The sequence below is a fragment of the Rattus rattus genome, chromosome 4, assembly GCF_011064425.1.
Source record: "Rattus rattus isolate New Zealand chromosome 4, Rrattus_CSIRO_v1, whole genome shotgun sequence".
Lineage (NCBI taxonomy): Eukaryota > Metazoa > Chordata > Mammalia > Rodentia > Muridae > Rattus > Rattus rattus.
The window spans coordinates 50,945,959-50,966,885 of record NC_046157.1 but is presented as its reverse complement, the minus strand read 5'-3'; the positions used below and the strand labels follow the sequence as shown (position 1 = coordinate 50,966,885).

General features: G+C 46.2%; 1 protein-coding gene across 1 annotated transcript; it reads left to right on the top strand.

The window, feature by feature from the left end:
• The first annotated feature begins 12,202 nt into the window (after positions 1-12,202).
• Cbr3 (carbonyl reductase 3) lies at positions 12,203-20,927 on the top strand. The gene is made up of 3 exons (XM_032900397.1): positions 12,203-12,627; positions 14,228-14,335; positions 20,251-20,927. The coding sequence occupies exons 1-3, from the start codon at positions 12,339-12,341 to the stop codon at positions 20,685-20,687; spliced, it is 834 nt and encodes a 277-aa protein (XP_032756288.1). The 5' UTR covers positions 12,203-12,338; the 3' UTR covers positions 20,688-20,927.

Sequence of the window (20,927 nt, the reverse complement as noted above, 5' to 3'; positions counted from 1 at the left end):
GCTCGATTTATTTGCCTGCCTGTTGACTGTATTACTTTTGTATTTGTACTTTGATTGATTGTATTTTAAGTTTTGAGTTCACCATGTGTTAATCCCTTTACTGCTCTTTCTTCTGTTCTCTTGTGGGTACGTAGCACTGTTTTCAGGCCTATTGGAGCCCTTTCAGAAAACCTTTATCCATCCCTCTGTCTTAAAATGTGTGCCTTTTGTTTTCCCTAACAGCTTTAAAGTTTTGAGCATTATTGTTTAACTCCTTGATACATTTTAACTGACTTTAGTTAATATTTTTATTTTGTTTTCAACTCAAAAATCAAATCAGCGATCATGTAAGGGATTAGTGCTGGTTATAGTGACAAAAGTCAAATAGTCTAATACACACACACACACACACGCATTTATGTGTATTCCTGTTCATTTCTATTTCTAAAATCTTAACTTACTTTTAACTGTAATAGAATATCTTGATCATATCTAGCACAACTCCCTATTCTTAGTACCCAGGCTTCTCACATCATGTCTTTTTTTTTTTTTTTTAACTCACTGGGTTCATCCAGTGCTGCCAATGGAAATATTAACTGTTCTTTATGGCTTGGCCTTGTGCAAGCCTTGTACCTGTGACCATAGCTACAGAGAGCTCATCAATACAACAGCCATGTCATGTCCAGAAGACAGCATTTCATGGTATTCCTCTTCATCTTCCAGCTTTTTTCCTGGTGTTTCCTGAGACTGTAGTAGCCCAGGGTTGGGAAGAGGATGGAGACAGGGAGGGGTTGGGGAAGGGGCAGGGCAGGGCAGGGATTGCTACACTAGTTTTATTAAGGGCTGATTGCCCCTTATCCTGAGACTAGGGGTTGAGGAGTTAGAATAAGGGCTGGGGTGGATAGGGGTGGTGAATGGAGGGTTGGGGTAGGGATGGGGTGGGTGGAGAGGGGTGGGAATTGTCTAAAGCAACCGAGAGAAGAAATAGTGTATTGGAAGGCTCACAGTTTCAGAGTTCATGACCAGCATGTTAAGAAGCATGGCAGCAGGCAGGCATGGTGCTGAAGAAGTAGCTGAGGGCTTATACCCTTCTCTGTAAGAGGAGGAAGAGAGTGAACTGACAGGGAATGGGGTAGAATTTTGAAACCTCAGAGCCCACCTCAGTAACACACCTCTTCCAACAAAGCCACATCTCTTAATCCCTCCCAAATAGTTCCCCCAAATTAGGGACCAAGCATTCAAACAAATGAAGTCTATGAAGCCATTCAAGCCAACACACTAGAGCTGGAGAGATGGCTCAGTGGTTAAGAGCACTGACTGCTCTTCCAGAGGTCCTGAGTTCAATTCCCAGCACCCACATGGTGGCTCAAAACCATCTCTAATGGGATCATATGCCCTCTTCTGGTGTGTCTGAAGATAGCTATAGTGTTCTCATATACATAAAATAAATAAATAATTCAAAACCACCCCCACCACACCAGATTATTCTTTCTTTTGCCCAATTTTACGGACTAGGCATGAATTCTCTTCTGTAGAGCAGGCCTTAAATCCAATTAAAAGGCAGTTGGTTACCCCATTGGGGCCTTCACGCCGTTGTTGCCCCAAATGACGTGCTGTCCTGTAACATGCAAAGTTCACCACTTGATAACCCACTACTATGCTACGTACCTGCATAGCATCTTATACCTGGATGGGTTTATCATCATTTATTTTGACTCTATAACCTCTTGGCTTTTTCCTGCTCTTTAGTTCACAATATTTCTCCCAGCATCCTCTGGAAGGCTAATTTAGTGGTCATACATTCTTCTAACATGTTTCTATCAGGGAAAGTTTTTATCTTTCAATTTAGATAGATAGGTTTCCTGAGGGCACACCGGTCTAGGTTGGCAGTTGTGATTTTTTTTCAGAACTTTCAATACATCTTTCCAAATCCTTCCGGCTTTCAGAGTTCCCATGGAAACATCAGATTTAATTCTTATGAGCCCGTCTTTGTGTGTGACTCCAGCATTCTCTTCTATTACTACCATCCACACAGTTTCTTTGGATTAAATCAGAGCTGCATACCAAGCCAGGTGGCACATACCTTTAACCTCAGCACTCCAAAGACTTAGGCAGGCAGGTCTCTGTGAGCCTGAGGTCAGCCTTGTCTACATAAAGAGTCCCAGGCCAGTCATGACTATATAGTAAGCCTAACAAAAAGAAGAAAGAAAGAAAGAGAGAGAGAGAAAGGGAGGGAGGGAGGAAGAAAAGAAAGAAAGAAAGTAAGAAAGAAAGAAAGAGGAAGGAAGAAAGAAAGAGGGAGGAAGGAAGGAATGAGGGAGGGAAGGAAGAAAGAGGAAGGAAGAAAAGAAAGAAAGAAAGAAAGAAAGAAAGAAAGAAGAAAAGAAAGAAAGAAAGAGGAAGGAAGAAAGGAAAGAAAGAAAGAAAGAAGTAAGAAAGGAAGAAAGAAAGAAAGAGGAAGAAGAAAGAAAGGAAGGAAGAAAGAAAGAAAGAGTAGAAGAAAAGCTACATAAAACAGACCTCATAGCCATTTCATTAAAATACGGTGATTCGGAATAAGGATATATCTATAGATTTATAGTCTAAACTCTGACAATGGTGCTTGAATAGGTATTTGCTCAGATCATGCTAGACCTCATCCCAAGGAAGTCTTTTATTCACTTAATGCTTCAAAGAGAAACCAAGGTCAGATGCAATCAGTGTAATTGTTTTTATAATGCAATTGGCCAAGTCACAATTTGCCCCAGGGTGAACACTGTATTTTAAATGTGTCAGAATCAGCTCTAGAGGAGCAAGGAGCTCCATACCTCAAGTTGGCTGATCTTTTCTTCCAAATCTTTCCTTGTACCAACCATGAAACTGTATGCAATGGTTTTAAACTGGTAGACAGTGAAGATGCGGGTCTACTCCACAAATTAGTGATGGAATCATTTGGCAGTCAAGGTAGGCTCAGAACACTGACCCTGTGAATAGTAAAGAAAATTTATTCAACACTGGGAGGAAAGAGGTTCCATTGACCCCCAAATATGTCATCAGGCCTCCATTTTAAAAGAAAGGGGGATCTGAGAACTTGACTTGCAACTGAACTCAACCTGCACCCAAGTTCTAGGAGAAACCACATAGCTTGTCTCTAGTCCACATCCCAGAGACACTCTCTAGCTACTCCCTAGCAATGGCCAACTAAGATTAGTCTGGTAGTTCCAAATAGTCTTTCAGATCATTTGTGATTGTTCATGGTTTTGCTTTAGAGCACCCACCTGTCGACTTACAACAGTCATTCAATTAGATGCTTGCTGGGCTAGAAACCCCCTTGGTTTGCTCACCATTTCTTATAAAATCTTGTCCAGCTGAGAGGTTGGGGCTTCACCCTCCCATCCTGTTGCATCAGTGATGGTGGTAAGTCCAAGCTCAAGCCTGAATAAATTACATCAGAATTGGCTCCTTGGTGGTCTTTTGGGGTTCACGAATGCTTCCTGAACAAGCACAACAATAGAAAGATGAAATGCAATTAGAATCAAGAATAGAATGTACCCACTACTCGTTACAGTAAGTAAAGGCTGTATAATACGAAATACAATGAACTTTCGTAATCACACTAAAAAGAGAAATAGACTTGGGACAAATTTATGTTCAAGGAAAAACATTTAGGTCCAAGGATGAAGCCATAGGTGTGCCCTGTGGTAGAGCAAGGCCATGTAAGAACAGTTGCTTTGAACTTATAATGAGCATATTAGAATGAAACATTGCTTTGAACTTAATATCAACATCCTTCTCTAACTTCCATTTTCTGTAACATTTTATCTATGAGGTAATTTTCAAAAGAACTTTTGTCTAGGAGGTATAAAATGGCTAGAGGAAAAAATAAAGTTGTTAGTTGAATGGTTTAGCTTGGGGAGCTCTGCCCATCCATTCACCCATCCACTCAACCATCCAAATGTATATGTGTTTGTCTATATGTACATGTGTAGATATACTTACATACTTGTGATTGTGACAGTCAAGCCAGGTCAGAGTGCATGTGTACAAATGTATATATGCCTGTGCATATTTGCCTGTATAAAGCATTTTAATTCTTTTCCTTTCTTCCTCTCTCTTTCGCAAAGAGTTAACCAGCCTAGCCAGAGAAGCTTCTGATTGACTGAACAGAGAAGGAAATAATAGCAATAAATCCATTACCTAATCACCCACGGTTAGCAACAAGTGTCAATAGATCCAAAGGAGGCATAAGTTATTATAGAAACTCTCTTGCAAGACCAAGTCTTGCCCGGATCTACACTCTTCCCCCTCAACTGCTTCAGAGAAGACCCAGCCCAGGGCTAAGCTCCTGGCATGAACACAAGAACATTTTAAATTATATTGAGAAAACCAAGTCTGAGACCTTACCACATACACCCCATTGAACAAAGGTTGCAACACCCTAGCCTGAACCCCACAAAGAGAAAGATATCTAATAGTGCAAAGGTGATGATTCCACAAACCTGTCGTCTGAGAGAGAGAGAGAGAGAGAGAGAGAGAGAGAGAGAGAGAGAGAGAGGAGACTGTACATGTGTGTGTGTGTAAGAGTGCATGTGAACGTGTATGTGTATGTATCTGTGTGTGAGAGCACATGTGAGTGTGTGTGTGTATGTGTGTATGTGAGTGTGATTAAGTGTGCCAGGGATCTAATTCGATTGCATCAAGCAATTTTGAATCTAAAGGACGCTAAACCCCTGCAATTGTGTGTTACAAAAGTTGCCTCTGAATGGTTAGAGCTATTAAGAAAGAGCGTGCCTTCCTCGTTTCATTTACTCATTTTGTCTTCTCTGTACTTGTCTTGGGTACTCCAATTGTTATAGGATTATGCCAGTGACCACTTGTGATTAAATGTGCCCTCCATTCCTTTTTGCTCATCTGTGCAGATCTCCATCATATACAGCTCAAAACCTAATAGGTTTCACCTCCCATTGCAGAGGCTGGTAGTCAAAGATGGGAAAGATTCTCTCAGAGGTGGATCAACCTAGAAGATAGGGTCTGAATACCAGGATTCATGCTCTGATGACAAGAACGTTTCACAGTTCTTGAGGGGACGCCTAAGACAAGAACAGGCTTTCTGTGCCAATAGCTGAGACAGCTTTGGCTTGTATAAAATAAGAAAGGGGGAGATGTTGAGAGTCATTTTTTGCCTGCTTCTATGGAAACCTGCCTGCCAGGCAGAGTCAAGGCAGGCCAGGGTCTGCTGGCAGATTTCCCGGCCTGCTGACTCGTGGAACGATAAGAGGGGATGCACTTGAAACTCAAGGTAAGGGGCTGAACATTCTATTAACCTTGGTGGAAGGAGAAGGGAGGCCTCTGTCTCGGGGACAGATATCCAATGATACGTCAGCCATTGTCTCTGCTAGCTTGTGACATTGTTTCTCACGATACTGTAAAGTACATAAGGGTTTGAGAAATTTATTCAGGGCTGTCATGGTCTAGGCCTGCAGCCCTCCCAATTTCTAACTTCTGTCTCTGAGTCTTCTTTCCATTTTTCCTAAAATCATCCTCACTCCTCCCTCACTGTTCAGCCCCACACTAGCAGGACCAGTGCATACTCAAGAGTCACCTGCTTCAGTATCCAAAAGGCCTTTGTTAACTTCTCCATTTATTGTTATCTCCTTAAAAGGCCTATTTCTCTTTACCTCATCTACCAAAGCTTCTCTCTCCTCTGGCCTGAGTTTGGGTAATGGCAGCAACAACATTTACGCAATTCTCTGTCCTGTGTGAATCTGTACTGTTTTTGGGGTGACTGCAACATGATTTTTAACTCTCCTGTGTAGTCAGAACCAATAATTCCTAGAACTGGGTGCATCCCTTGTGGGAAAGTAGAGCCTCTACCTAAAATTAACCCCACACGCCCATGGACAATCCACCATGTACCCTTGTAGGCATGGTCACTGGCAAAGAATCAGGGGTTAATATGACTGAGACGGTGGAACTGAGTTCCCATCCTGTGCCCCCTGGAGTGGCCTGACATAAGGAGTCGACTGGCACATTTGATTGGCTGGAGCAGAAGAATTCATGCTGGCCACTGTCATAGGGTTTTACTGCTGTGAACAGATACCATGACCAAGGCAACTCTTATAAAGGACAACATTTAATTGGGGCTGGCTTACAGGTTCAGAGGTTCAGTCCATTATCATCAAGGCAGGAACATGGCAGCATCCAGGCAGGCATGGTGCAGGAGGAGCTGAGAGATCTACATCTTCCTCTGAAGGCTGCTACCAGAACACTGACTTCCAGGCAGCTAGGATGGGGGTCCTAAAGTCCACACCCACAGTGACACACCTACTCCAACAAGGCCACACCTTCTAGTAGTGCCACTCCGTGGGCCAAGCACATGGGAAACCATCACACCCACATTATTCAAGGAGCCTGGGCTCCCTGAAAGATTCCCTGCTGAGGAAAATTCCCTTTAACAGGGAATGGTGTACCATTTTTATGAAATTTATATCTACACTCTTTTTGCCAATGGTAATCTTTCTGACAGAATAGGCACAATGTAGTTAGAGGGGCTTGACCCACAGCACTCTACACCAATACTTTTCTGCTTTGGCTATGAGGAAATTGGTGACTTATGTGCCCAGGCTGTCCACACTTGAAACAAAGGTCAGAGCTTGGATCTTTTCTTTTAGGTCCCCCTTTTTGAAATGGAGAATGCTCCTGGAAAGCTGCTTCCATTGCAAGCCCCTGCACCAAATAAGGATACAAAGTCAGCATAGAGGATGACAAAATCCATAATATTTTCAGAACACCTTGCAGGTCTAAGCAGGTCTCTGTAGGCTTTATTAGCATTTCATAAGCTAATTGCCTCAACAAGACTCCTCCTGCCTCGTCATTAGGAATTATTTCTGTGACTGTGCCTGTCTGTTGGGCCACAAAATCAGCTTAAGGCTCTTCTCCACCCTGGCTGATGTCCACCAAAGCCAAGGTTTATGACCTTAATCTCCAGAGGCAGAGACAGGTGGATCTCTGTGAGTTTGAGGGTAGCCTGGTCTACAGAGCAAGTTCCAGGACAGCCAAAGCTACACAGAGAGACCCTGTATCAAGAAGAAGGAGGAGGAAGGAGGAGGAGAAGGAGAAGGGAGAGGATGAAGTGGAAGGAGGAGGAGGAGGAAAAGGAGGAAGAGGAGGAGGAAGAGGAAGTGGGAGGAGGAGGAAGAGGAAGTGGGAGGAGGAGGAAGAGGAGGAGGAGGAGGAGAGACAAGTTAAGAAGTTCATCATATTAATCAAAAACTCTCCAGGGAATAGGGTACTTCTCCAAATACACCAGATACAGAATTATCACTTAACCCAGCTCTACTGCACCTGGGAGTATTCAGCATACCACAGAGCTACTTATACCTCCATGTTCACTGAGGCCTTAGGATAGTCGAGCTGGGAGCCAGTCTAGATACCTACTCAAAGACAAACGGAGAAAGAAAATGAGACTGTGTACACAGAGGAGTTTTATTTAGCCATGAGGAATGAAGAATATGCCATTTGCAGGAAAATGAGTGGAACTGGAGAAAGAACCTTGTGCTAAGCGAAATAACTGTGTACAAGGTCAGATGCCAGCCGCTGTCTTTACTTGAGCACCAGACTGATGTATGCAAGACAGGAAGCAGAAGGAGGACTGTCTGTGTAAGGAAGAAGGGAGCTAAAGGGAGTGGACAAGAGAGTATTGGAGGCGACAATGAGCAGAGAGGCGCACAGGTGTGAAAACGTGTTGAGGAAACGCAGTTTTGTATAATGACGAAAAGGGAGATTTCACCAAACTACAAGTACCCATTACTACCTGGAAAACATGCATTGCATGTGCGTGTGTCCGTCTGTGGGAGGGCTGTAGGTCTGTCTCCCGGTTTCTCCTCCACTGCTCAGTAGACAGGTGCACAGCCAGCAGAGGTTTCAATAGGACACCTGGAATCAGGCAGCTTTGTCCTCCCCCACGCTTTGTTCTCCAATTATTCCATCTCCACTAATTCGTGCCTTTCTCTGAGGTAGTTATCGTTACGTAAGGCACTTCAGCACACTCGGTTTTTGCAACTTTTTTTTAAGAGCCAGGTTTTGCCAGGCATAATAGCACAGACTTGTGAGCTCTGCATGTGGGAGAGTAAGACAAGAGGACAGCAATCCCAGAGCATACCAGAAGGCATAAGAGGGGGCCGGGGAGGAAGAAGAAAGAAAATACTGCTTTATTGAATTGCCCAGGCTGGTCTTGAACTCCTGATCTGAAGCTACTCCCCTGCCTCATCCACCTTCCTTGACAGTCTACAAGGCATGTACTATCATGCCCCAGTGTGTTTGAAGCTACTTGTAAAAGCTGCCATTAGAGTTTATTCTCTGCTTCATTTAGTGGAATTATTAGATCTCAATAGCAAGGTCATCGGAGAACCCTAACCAAATAGTGGGAATTAAAAGAAGGGTGTTTGTTTGTTTGTTTGTTTGTTTGTTTTTTAAATAGCATTGGTCCAAAAGGTATCAAAAGGTAAGTTGGGAGGGGCTGATGGTGAACTTCAGCAGTTTACCATGTCCGCTGTATGCTCTGGTTCAAGACCCAGCACCCAACCCCAAAAATCAATATTTAAATGCCACCAACTAGCACTTCAAGGGAATTGTGTAGACTGTACTGACTGCACTAGAAAAGAGGAAATATCTCAAACCAGCAACCTTGGCTTCCACTTCAAGAGACTAAGGAGCAAATTAAGCCCAAAGTGGGCAAAAACAGGAAATAAAAATCCGAAAATAAAAGAAAACAATCAGGGGAAATGGAGAAAAAGAGAATGGAGGAAAGTAAACGCTGGCTGCTTGGGAAGTTTTCTTTTAAAGATGTTCAGTCTCTGCAGAGGGACGAAAAGCCAGATGGTGGCATATGACTATGGACCCAGTGCCACCCGCCAGAGGCTGGGACTGGAGGATTGTTAGAACCAGGAGTTCAAGACCAACATGGACAACACCATGAGACCCTATCTCCCAAACAAAACACCAGGATTGTGTAAAAAATAAAGGGGGAGGAGGGGGAGAGGGGGAGGGGGAGAGGGAAAGCAGGAGAACTCAGAAGCAAACAGTGTGGTGAGTGCCTATAATCCCAGCAGGATGTGGAAGAGAGTTCAAGAGCATCCTTAGCTGACTCAAGGCCAGCCTGGGCAGCAAAAAGAGTGCATGTCGTAGTAGGGAGGGAGGGAGACAGGGGGGAATGAGGGAAAGAGCAAAGAAGAGAGGGAGGGAAGGAGGGAGGGAGGGTAAGAGGGAGGGAGGAAGGAACTGAATAGAACCATGTTCCTTTAAAAATATATTTCGCTTTATTTCATGTCTGTGTGTGCTTGTGTGCGTGTGTGCTTGAGTGTGTGTGTGTGCTTGTGTGTGTGTGCTTGTGTGTGTGTGTGTGTGTGTGTGTGTGTGTGTGAGAGAGAGAGAGAGAGAGAGAGAGAGAGAGAGAGAGAGAGAGGACCACATGTAAGAGTCAATTCTTCCTTCTACCTTGTTGACCTCAGAGATCAAACTCATGTCATCAGGCTTGGTGACAAGTGCCCTCCACATTTCCTTAATAATCAGAGAGTAAGAACCAAGCCCTCACCAACAACTCCCTACTTGAGAGGTATTCCCCTGCTGCTGTCTATGGAACTGGCTGCCCACAACACAGCCAGCTCACCAGCCCCAGGGTATGTACTTTACACAGGTTTCCATTTCCCTCTAGGCTTTGGCATAAAAACCACAGCTCTCCTTTTTTTTGTTTTGGGATTTGGTTTGGTTTGGTTTTTTGGTTTTTTGGTTTTTGTTTTGTTTTTCAAGGCAGGGTTTCTCTGTGTAACCCCGGCTGTCCTGGGACTCAATGTATAGGCTAGGCCAACCTTGAACTCAGAGATCTGCCTGCCCCTGCCTCCCAAGTGCTGAGATTAAAGGCGTGCATCACCACCACGTGCTCTCATATTTCATCTTAAAGAAATTTATCCTGGAGCCATTCCGAGTGACCACGACACAGGAACACAGAATTAGGTTACCTCAAATTCCATGTTCCAACTCCGAATCACGTTCATGAAGGTTTTATTGTTTTACAGAACTAAGGAAGTCATAACTCAAGGCCACTTGGCAGTCCATTGAGGGGCACCGCAGAGGCAGGTACAATGAGATGGAGCTGTCCTATAGGCCCAAGATGCTACCTCATGACACTCTTAGATCCTGGGTTGGTGGAAGCTAATGTTCCACAGATTCCGTAGCTTCTAAGAGGTTCTTATTCATTGTCACGAGGTGTTAGTTCAGAGTAGGGCAAGGAGCCAAACCTGGTCCAAAATAATTAACTTCTCTCCAACCTGTACTTTAGTCTCTAGACACAGAAACTCCTTCCAGGAGTCTCATTCACAGCCAGACCCAGCTTCTTCTCAGGAATCCTCCTTCACAAGGGTGTGCTGCACAAGTGCTCCATCACTGAGCTGCGTGCACCTGATCCTCATGGTCTGCAGGAGAGAACTCGGAAAATAGATGTCCTTGTTGCCTGGATCACATGACCAGAGAAAAGGCAATTCAAGAGCAGGTTTATACTGGCTCACAGCTCGAGAGTCTGTCATTGTGGTGTCAGATGTGCATAAGACAGATGGTCACACTGTGTGTGCATGTGTGTGCATGTGTGTGTGCGCATGTGTATGTGTGTGTATGTGTGTTTGTGTGTGTGTATGTGTGTTTGTGTGTGTGTATGTGTGTTTGTGTGCGTGTGGATGTGTGTGTGTATATGTGTGCATATGTGTGCATGTGTGTGTGCGCATGTGTATGTGTATGTATGTGTGTTTATGTGTGTATGTTTTTCTTTTTTTTTTTTTTTTTTTTTTTTTTTTTTTCGGGGCTGGGGACCGAACCCAAGACCTTTCGCTTCCTAGGCAAACGATCTACCACTGTGCCAAATCCCCAACCCCATGTGTGTATGTTTATGTGTTTTTGTGTGTGTGTGGATGTGTGAGTGTGCATGTGTGTGTATGTGTGTGTGTGTTTATATGTGTGTATGTGTGTGTCTGTGTGTGTGTGTGTGGTGCAGGGCTGGAGGCATGTACCCGTGTATGCAGAGGCCAGAGATTGACAAATGTCTTCCTCCATTCATCTCTTCCTGATTCTTTGAGGGAGAATCTCTCACTTGAACTCAGACCATGACAACTTGGCTAACCAACTTGCCTGGGCAATCCTGCTTCTGGGATTACACACCAGCTGCCCTGCCTGACATTGTGTGGATCTTGGGGATTTGAACTCTAGTCCTTGTGACCTTTACCCACTGAGCAGCAGCCTTGGCTCACTCGCTTTCTCCCTTTTACTCAGTCCAGCATCCCAGCTCCAGAACCGTGCTGAGCTTAGGGTGGGTCTCATACCCTGTCAGCCTAACTGAGAAACTCCCTCACAGACTGACGGACAGAGAGGTCCGTCTCCTAGGTGGTTAGATCCTCTCAAGTTACCATCACAGGCATGCCAGGCCCCCACAGAGCCTAGCATCTTCCTGACCTCAGGCGGGGTTAATTGAAACAGAAGGTGGAGTCAACAACAAGAGGCGAAGGCAGTTTGACCGGATTTGCTTGGGAAACGCTGAATCACTGTGAGGATTTAATTGGTCTTAAACCTCAGAATCACTAGCCAAGTAGGATCAACACAGACTGGATTCCACTCAAGAAGGGAGGAGGTCTGACTGCATGCCCACATTTAGACGCGTCTGGAATTGTGTTCGTAGGTTCAGAATCTCCTTGGAAGACAATTCACATAGACCTAGACCAATACAGATCTATCTGCATGCCCATGTACACTTAGAATAAACCAAAGACCAAAGGCACTGAGGGCTCCTGTACTACATGAGCCTTCTCTCCCACGTGGGGCGCACCGAGACCTCCAGACGCGCAGAGCTCGCCCACACCTGTTCAGTCTACTCCCAGGCACTGTTCCCTCAAGTCCCTCAGCAAGCAGCGAGTGTGTGTGTTAAGTAATCTCGGTGCTAGTTCCGTTGAAGCAAACGTTTGCATTTGCATAGAACGACGGGCTCTCGCCCAAGAAGATTACGGATCACTTATTTTCCTCCTTTTGAGGTTTCCCCAAAATAGTTGCTTCAATCCGACAGCCACGAGTCCCACTGACCCCTTCCTTTGGGAGCAGCGCTTGTCCCTGCCCAAGGCTTAACTCAGAACCAGGATCTCTACCCGGGCGGGCAGGCGGGAGGAGGCGGACCCTTCGGGAACAGAGGGCTCCTCCTTGGAGGGGAGGGACCGACTTCTCAGGCCTTGTTCGCTAGCAGTCGCAGCGCCCAGTTCCAGAACCAAGTCCTACGCCAGGGTTCTGACCACGGCGTGACCCGCTGCCCAGCCGGTCCGACCGTCGGGTGGTCCGTGTGTCCCTCTGACATGTCGTCCTGCAGCCGCGTGGCCCTGGTGACTGGGGCTAACAAAGGCATCGGCTTCGCGATCACGCGTGACCTGTGTCGGAAATTCTCCGGGGACGTGGTGCTCACGGCGCGGGACGAGGCGCGGGGCCGCGCAGCGGTGCAGCAGCTGCAGGCGGAGGGCCTGAGCCCACGCTTCCACCAACTGGACATCGACAACCCGCAGAGCATCCGCGCGCTGCGCGACTTTCTGCGCAAGGAGTACGGAGGACTTAACGTGCTGGTCAACAACGCGGGCATCGCCTTTAGAAGTAGGTGTGGGGCTCCAAGAGGAGGTGTCCGGGGTTCTCCGAGGGTGCAGGGCAGCGAGCCTCCGCGATCCGGAGGCTGCGCCATCCCGCCTGGGTGCGCCCGGCTCGCGCCCTGCGAGGCGGGTTCCCGCGTGCGGTGGGTGACTTGGGTGAGGGCACGCCCAGGCGTCCCACTCCACGCCCCACCCGGCCGGCGGCCTGTGCCGGCCTGTGCTCTGCCGGAGGCCCTCCTTGGAACTTTCAGCTGTGCCTGTTTGCAAGAAAACCGGCCTCCTGGGAGGGGACCACGCCTTGCCAAACTCATCAGCTTTCTGTCCCACGCACGAAAGCTTTTCTCAGAGAAGGGTCTTCCAAAAAAAAAAAAAAAAAACGGTTGGAGCTTTAGCTTTGCGTGAAACAAGGGCACATTCATAGATGCCAGGAGACATCTGCTGAGGACAGGAAACGGGTCGTCCGGACACAATTAGCGCGCGCTGGCACAGGATTGTGAGTGGGTTTCCTACGGGCTTTAATGGAGTGTTTTGGGAGGCTCTAGCAAAAAGGAAGCGAGCCCTGCTTCCCGCCTCCTAGGAGAATTAGGTTTGTTATTAAACTTACAAGTGCGGTTTGAAATCATCTCCCTTTAGGGGGAAAAAATCAAGATCGCTTACTCCAACAAACGTTCAATTAGCAAAATTACCCAGTTGTCAGGTACTGGAACAGAAACAAACAGTTCTGCTTCACTTATAATGCTTAGAGAGCCAGGAGACCGACAAGGGGAGGAGACTACTGTGGAGCAGAAATCTATCCGGTTGGCCCTGGACAGCCATAGGCGCCTTGCATGAGACCCAAATCACCCTTCCACCCGCATTTCCAAACTCGGCCTGTGGGCTTCGGGGAAGGGGAGGGGCGAGTTCACCACCCCAGCCACTCTCAGCCTCGGATGGAAGATTTGGTGAATTACAGCCTTGGAAGTCCCTGCTTCTTAAGTGTGTGCCATGTGTATGCAAACGTGAGCAGCAGCTGCGCCCCTCACCACACACACAACACACACACACACACACACACACACACACACCACACACACAACACACACACACACACACACACACACACATACACACACACAACACACACACATACACACACACACACACACACACACACACACAGAGACGCGCGCGCACACGCGCGCGCGCACACGCGCGCTGAGTTCTTACACCTGCGGTAGCAGAGCCTGCATCTTTACCCAACCTCCAGGAACCGCCTACGTGAATTCAAGCTTGAGATGGGAAGATCAAAACTGGGTGTTCTTGAGATGCGGCATGAGCGGGGCTGATGAGAAACTTGGGATGCGGACCAGAAAGTTCTTTCTTTATGCTCACAGAGCTTTAGAAAAATCAAGTTCTAGTTTAAAGGGGTATGTGTGTGTGTGTGTGTGTGTGTGTGTGTGTGTGTGTGTGTGTGTGGTTTACAGATGCGTGTATCACCAAGCTCACCCAGACTCTTCTAGAGTTAGCATGCTTCTCCTTTAGCTGTTATGTGATGGGATCCAACTTCTCACACGAGTTTCAGAGGAAAATGTAATTCCTCTTTCGTTTCTTCCTTGTACCTTTCAAAGTGGATGATCCAACGCCCTTCGACATTCAAGCTGAGGTGACACTGAAGACGAACTTCTTTGCCACTAGAAATGTCTGCACCGAGCTGCTGCCCATAATGAAACCACATGGTAAGTCCAAAGTAGGACTACTGTCCCTCAGGAAGTGGCCACTGGTCCCTCAAATAGGGGAACTGACAGGAACTGCTCAAGGTTGCCATGCACTCGTGAGATGGAGGGTAAAATGTGCTTGTGGGATGGAGGGTAAAAGCCGCCTTATTTTATCAAGGTTTGTACTTGAGCCTCTTAGCTGTGCTTGTTGGAACTCTGTGGTAGTGATCAGTGTTCTTGAGGTCTGTGTCATGATCACCACCTCCATCACAAGATGCAGCATGCCCCCAAAGGTCTGTGACAGTTTTAGAGAGTGCCCTTCCCCAGACCCCCAGGCATTGCAAGGATGGGCCCACCTCTGTCTTCTCTGGCGTTATAACATTCCTTCTATTCCTTTCTTCTTATGGGAAACTTAAAAAAAAAAAAAAAACTTATGAGAAAGGTTTTTTTCTAAATGTTGTGAGCTGGTTGAAAGGATCCAAAAGAAGTAGCTTTTGTAGGGAAATGCCTTAATTATTAATTATTCTTAATTTCCTTCTAATGTTTATTGGGAGCCCACCGTTATACCATTAAACCCAGCACTGGTGCTATAATTGGGCCCATCACACACAGGAGGACCATTTTATCCACAGGCCCTGAAGCTGAGCTGGGAGACAAAGATTTTCTAGCCAAGACTCTATGTGTGAATGGCCAACTTGATGGAGAGGACCGCTTCTCTGAGGATTTTCTTTCTCTAAGATTAGCTGTGGTTCTGAGGGAAAGTCCTGTGGCTGTTGTTTTGTTGTTGGGGTTTTTTTTTTTTTTTTTTTTTTTTTTTTTCTTTTTTTTTTTTTTTTTTTTTTTGAGCTGGGGACCGAACCCAGGGCCTTTGCCTTCCTAGGCAAGCTCTCTACCACTGAGCTAAATCCCCAGCCCCTGGGGTTTTTTTTTTTTAAAGATTTATTATTTATTTAATGTATATGTGTGCTCTATCTCTATGTGTACCTGCTTGACAGGAGAGGCCATCGGATCCAACTACAGATGGTTGTGAGCCACCATGTGGTTGCTGGGATTTGAACTCAGCACCTTTGGAAGAGTAGTCAGTGCTCTTGACCACTGAGCCATTGCTTCAGCCTCCCAGCTATTGTTTTTAAAACATAATTTTCAGGTCTAGAGAGATAGTTTGTCAATTAAGAACACTTGTTGCTCTTGCAGAAGACATGAGTTCAGTTCCCATGGTTCCCTGCACCTACATAGCTCACAGCCATTGGTAACTCCAGTTCCAAAGGATCCAACACCCGATTCTAACCTTTTTGGGCACAGGGCATATGCGCACATGGCACATGTACATACACACAGAGAAAACATACATACACATAAAATAAACAGATCTAAAAAATTTAATTTTCTTAACATTTTGAATGAGAATTAACTCAGGATGTGAGAATTGTGGGGGCGGGGTTCCCTCTTAAAAAACAAAACAAAACAAAAAATGAAACAGGATCTAACTCTATAGTGTAGTCTAGCCTTGAATTTGACCAGGCTGGCCTTGAACCTCTGAAGCCTCCTCCTGCATTTGCTTCCTGGATGCTGGGATTCCAGGCATTGCATCCCTGTACCCAGCTTAGCTGTAAGAAACTTTCAATCCGAAAAGTGTGGTAAGAGCTGAGCTTGAATCCCAGCCACCTGCTCACTCCTTCGTTTCTTAGCCGGATGGGTTCACTCACGGAAGTCTCCAGGCACTGTGCACCTGCCATCCCTGAACCCAGAAGACCAGCTTGGCCTGCACCACCCGGTCAAATACACTTCATCCTATTGGAATAAGAATTACAGCTTCAAGAGTGAGCCAAGCTGTTTTGAAAGTTAAAGGAAAGCTCTGGGAGGAATGGGGAGGGCCAAGAACCAGGTGAACCAGGTCTTTGGTCAAGATTGCAACTTCCTGCCCTAAGGGAAGGCAGATTTAGTCTGCCTAGAATATTTGACTCCGCTACACTGTGTCTCTTTGCTACACTGTGTTCACCGAGAGACACAGCGCTTACTATCAATCGCCCTTGTACACATTAGCCATTAGCACATTACTTTGCAGGAACCTAGGTCCTGCTTACTCACCCAAGACAAAAATAGTTTAAGTAACAATTAAGTCACTAGAGGGAGATACTTGCCTGTATTATATATATATATATATATATATGTGTGTGTGTGTGTGTGTGTGTGTGTGTGTGTGTGTGTGTGTGTGTGGTGTGTGTGTGTGTGTCCCGCGCGCGACCTCGCCAGCAAGAAAACACGCGGGGACATACGAATCCTTGCTGTAGCCAAAACTTTTATTCAATCTTAAGGAGAAGCCCCGCGCGCCCGCATGGCACGGCTTATATACACCCTAGCGCGGCGCATCCACACCTGATTGGTCGCTTACCCATGATCTCATTAGGCACGCCCTGGAGTGGGCAAAGACCTGGCACGAAGGCACTCTTGCACATGCGCACACAGATAACTTCCTGAAAGGAAGTTGGTTGGCGCGGCGGAGGCCAGTGCCATCTTGTAATGGCGGAAGCTATCCTGGCCTTCCACGTGGGGCGCAGTGGAAGCCAGCGCCATCTTGTGGTGGCGAATGTTATAGCGGCCCTCTACATATATATGTGTGTGTGTGTGTGTGTGTGTGTGTCGTTTCTGTATGCATGAAGACACAGATAGATCCATATGCACAAGCATGCATGCACACGTGGTGTAGTGTAGTCCCTCTTAGAGATGGTTAGACCATCTGGTTAATATAATGACCTCTGATCACCCCCAGCATCTCCCACACACACACCTACCCCCAGATCAAAATGGACACAAAATAGCTTCTCCCTGTAAAAAAGGGGCCCAGCAGCTCCCACAGTGTTTGTTGTTTTTCTTGTCCCCTTCCTCCCTCCCTCCCTCCCTTCTTTCTTTATACACTTTGCAGACCTGAAACTGCGTAGCCCATGCTGGCCTTGAACTCCCAGCCTCACAATTGCTGAAATTATGTTACAAACCCTACTGCCGCTCTAGTAGCTGTGAATTTTTGCCAATGTGAATAATAACTCATATTAATCAATTGGTTAATTATCATGTTACTGATAACAGATTAATGAAATTGGAACCAGGGTGGAGGATAGGCCTCGCTCCTGCGTAGATGAGGTCATCACTCGGGATACACTTCCGAGAAACTGACTCCAGTTTAGGGGCTCGGGGGTGGAGGCGGCTGCCCATAGCCCCAGTCAACTGTGCGACTTAGGGAACTGAAAGCTTTAGTCCCGGGGACAAAGGCACTGTCCCTTGGGATGCAGGTGATAAGTAGGTAGATTATGTGTGTTGAAGGAAGAGGGGTTTTTATAAAACTTATTGATGATTCTGTCACCTGCCATGGTGACTTGGCTGTAGAAATGGTAGCAAGCAGTGTGCCTGTCTGGTCTCAGAGGGGTGTGCTCGAGGCTTTTCTGTTATGAGAGCTGCTTAAAACCAGACACAGACACAAGGACAACTAAAGGGCATCTGCTCTACAGTTCTGAACAAAGGAAACCGTGGGTAGCTGACACAGTGTCTTAGTTAGGGTCTTCCCACTGTGAACAGACACCATGATCAATGTAAGTTTATAAAGGACAACATTTAATCGGGGCTGGCTTACAGGTTCAGAGGTTCAGTCCAGTATCATCAAAGCATGGCAGCATCCAGGTAAGCATGGTGCAGGAGGAGCTGACTTCTACATCTTCACCCGAAGGAAGCCAGGAACAGACTGAGCATCCCAGGAGGACCTAGGAGGAGGGTCTCCAAGCCCACCCCCACAGTGACACACTTCCTCCAACAAGGCCATACCTTCTAATAGTGCCACTCCCTGGGCCAAGCATATGCAAACCTTCACACACAGGAAGAACTGAGGATTTCAGTTTGCACAGAGTGTCCCATCCTGCCTGAGCAGGTTCCTAGGACGATGGCCCTGGCCTTTGAGTGGGATGCGTTTGCCTGTGTGGTGTTTTAACTGTGAGGCTTGGGTGGCCCCTGGCCCTGTGTATGTTTTGTGGCTTTGCGCTGAGACAGATGTGATCCTGAGGACTCCTCGCTGATGCAGGACTTCAGTTCCCTTTTGGGCGGTCCCCAGCTGCCACAGATCTACAGACCATCTTTAAAAGCAAGGCTTCTTAAACTTCCTCGTGACCCTTTTACTCTGGGGGGTTTTAATGCAGCACCAGGTATTTGAAATTGGTATATAACCCAACATTTTCTGATACTGAACATCGAGGCATTTATTTTAAAATAATCCTTTCGGAGCTGGGGATGTAGCTCAGTCGTTACAGTGTTGCCCAGCACACAGGAGGGCCTGAGTTTAATTCCTAGTCATGTATTAACTGGGTTGACAGCACATGCCTGTACTTCGAAGGGGAAGGCAGGAGAATCAGAAATCCAAGGTTACCCTCAGCTGCCTGTAGAGAGTTTGAGGCTACATGAGACTCTGTCAAAAAAAAAAAAAAAAAAAAAAAGTACATAGAATTTTACCAGTTACGATTAAGGTAAATTTGCATACTAATGAGATGCCATGAGTGTGCTTCTCTATTTGCATACATGTTTAGCTCCTAGTTGAGTGATTGATGCTGCAGGATGTAACAGGTCTTCAACATTTTCCAAAGGTCCTTTTTATTTTACCACCATGAGTACCAAGAACACCTCTTCACATAAATACATGTTACTACAGAACGTTGAAGATGTCAGGGCCATTTGGAAAGTAGTTGGAATTCCTGACCTAAGCTCAAGGCCAAATTCCTTTCACTAAGCTTTTGAAACTTAAGTTGGCACCTCCAGCAACAGTGTTTAGAATGAAACATTCTAACATAATACAGTCCAAAGGTACACTCACCTGATATGTGTATGCTGCGGAATGAAACATTCTAACATAATACAGCCCACAGGTACACTCACCTGATGCTCACAGGTGTGGGATGATGGTAGGAAAGTGTCAAAAGGCTGGCTTGAACAACTGAACTATTACTGTTCTGTAAGAGCAGAATAGCAGGTCTGTACAGTAACAAGCCACTGCGACAACCATATATGAGTTCCAGGCTTGGGTAGAAATGTTTCGCACAGTGCTTCTTGGCCTTTAGTGGCAAGATGGCATCTAAAGTGCACAAGCGTGCTCAGAACCAAGGCCTGACACAACACTGTTGAACACTGCCAGAAAAACCTCAGAGTCATTATACTTGATTTTGAATTCATTTTCGGACCCTGCAATTTAAGAACTTTTTACTATTACATATAGCCAAACATATATACATGTGTATACATATATGTAATAGCAAAAAGATTTTCAAATATATGTAATATGTTTAAATATGTATATTGGACCCACACAGTCAATTACACAGCTCTGTATAGAGTACAAACCCCACAGCATAAGAAGTTGGGTCACGGGGTTGGGGATTTAGCTCAGGGGTAGAGCGCTTGCCTAGGAAGCACAAGGCCCTGGGTTCGGTCCCCAGCTCCAAAAAAAAAAAAAAAAAAAAAAAAAAAGAACCAAAAAAAAAAAAAAAAGAAGTTGGGTCACAGAGAATTGTTGTGGAAGGAAAAGCCTGGTCAGTGGTAGAGATGTGTTTGTGCCCTTGGAATAAACACACACACACACACACACACACACACACACACACACACACACACTACTAGACTTGCTTACTATTTTTTGTTTATGTATGTATTTATTTAGAGGAGTAGGCATGTTTGTGTGCACCATATGTGGATGTCGGAGGACAAACCACAGGAATCAGTTCTCCCCTTCCACTTTGGGGCCTCAGAATGGAACTCTATGGGTCATCCGGCTTGGAGGCAAGAGCCTTTACTTGCTGAGCTGTGTCTGATTTATCAGCAATTAAATCCAAAGTGCACCGAGACTGTGGTGCTTACCGCCCCCTGAAACCCTTTGTGATGGGCTTTCCTGGTGCTGTCTGTTGCAGGTAGAGTGGTGAATGTCAGCAGTCTGCAGGGGTTAAAAGCCCTTGAAAACTGCAGCGAAGATCTTCAGGAAAGGTTCCGATGTGACACACTTACCGAGGGGGATCTGGTCGACCTCATGAAAAAGTTTGTGGAGGACACAAAAAATGAAGTCCACGAGAGAGAAGGTTGGCCAGACTCAGCTTACGGGGTGTCCAAGCTGGGCGTGACAGTCCTTACAAGAATCCTGGCCCGGCAGCTGGACGAGAAGAGGAAAGCGGACAGGATTCTGCTGAATGCCTGCTGCCCGGGATGGGTGAAGACCGACATGGCGAGGGACCAGGGCTCCAGGACCGTGGAAGAGGGGGCAGAAACCCCCGTTTACTTGGCCCTCCTGCCTCCAGATGCCACTGAGCCTCATGGCCAGCTCATCCGTGACAAAGTTGTGCAAACGTGGTGAACGTCTGCTCTGGGGCTTAACAGTTTGATAAACGTTAGCGGGAGAGATGAATGCAGGCTGGTGCGGTTTGATTTTTTTCCCCACGTGGAGGAGGAAGGTCCGTTTCTCTCTGTGGCTCTACAAGCTCAATCTGAACAATTTGCTTTGTCCAAACTCTCTTAGCTCGCGGTGTTTTCATCCAGTTAATGTGCCTGCTTTGTTTTTCAAATTAAAAAGATTTATTTGTTTTATGCATTTTTT

Coding starts and splice junctions, on each gene's coding strand:
- Cbr3 (XM_032900397.1), top strand. CDS start 12,339: ATGTCGTCCTGCAGCCGCGTGGCCCTGGTGACTGGGGCTAACAAAGGC. Junction 12,628..14,227: donor CGCGGGCATCGCCTTTAGAA/GTAGGTGTGGGG, acceptor TACCTTTCAAAG/TGGATGATCCAACGCCCTTC. Junction 14,336..20,250: donor GCCCATAATGAAACCACATG/GTAAGTCCAAAG, acceptor TGTCTGTTGCAG/GTAGAGTGGTGAATGTCAGC.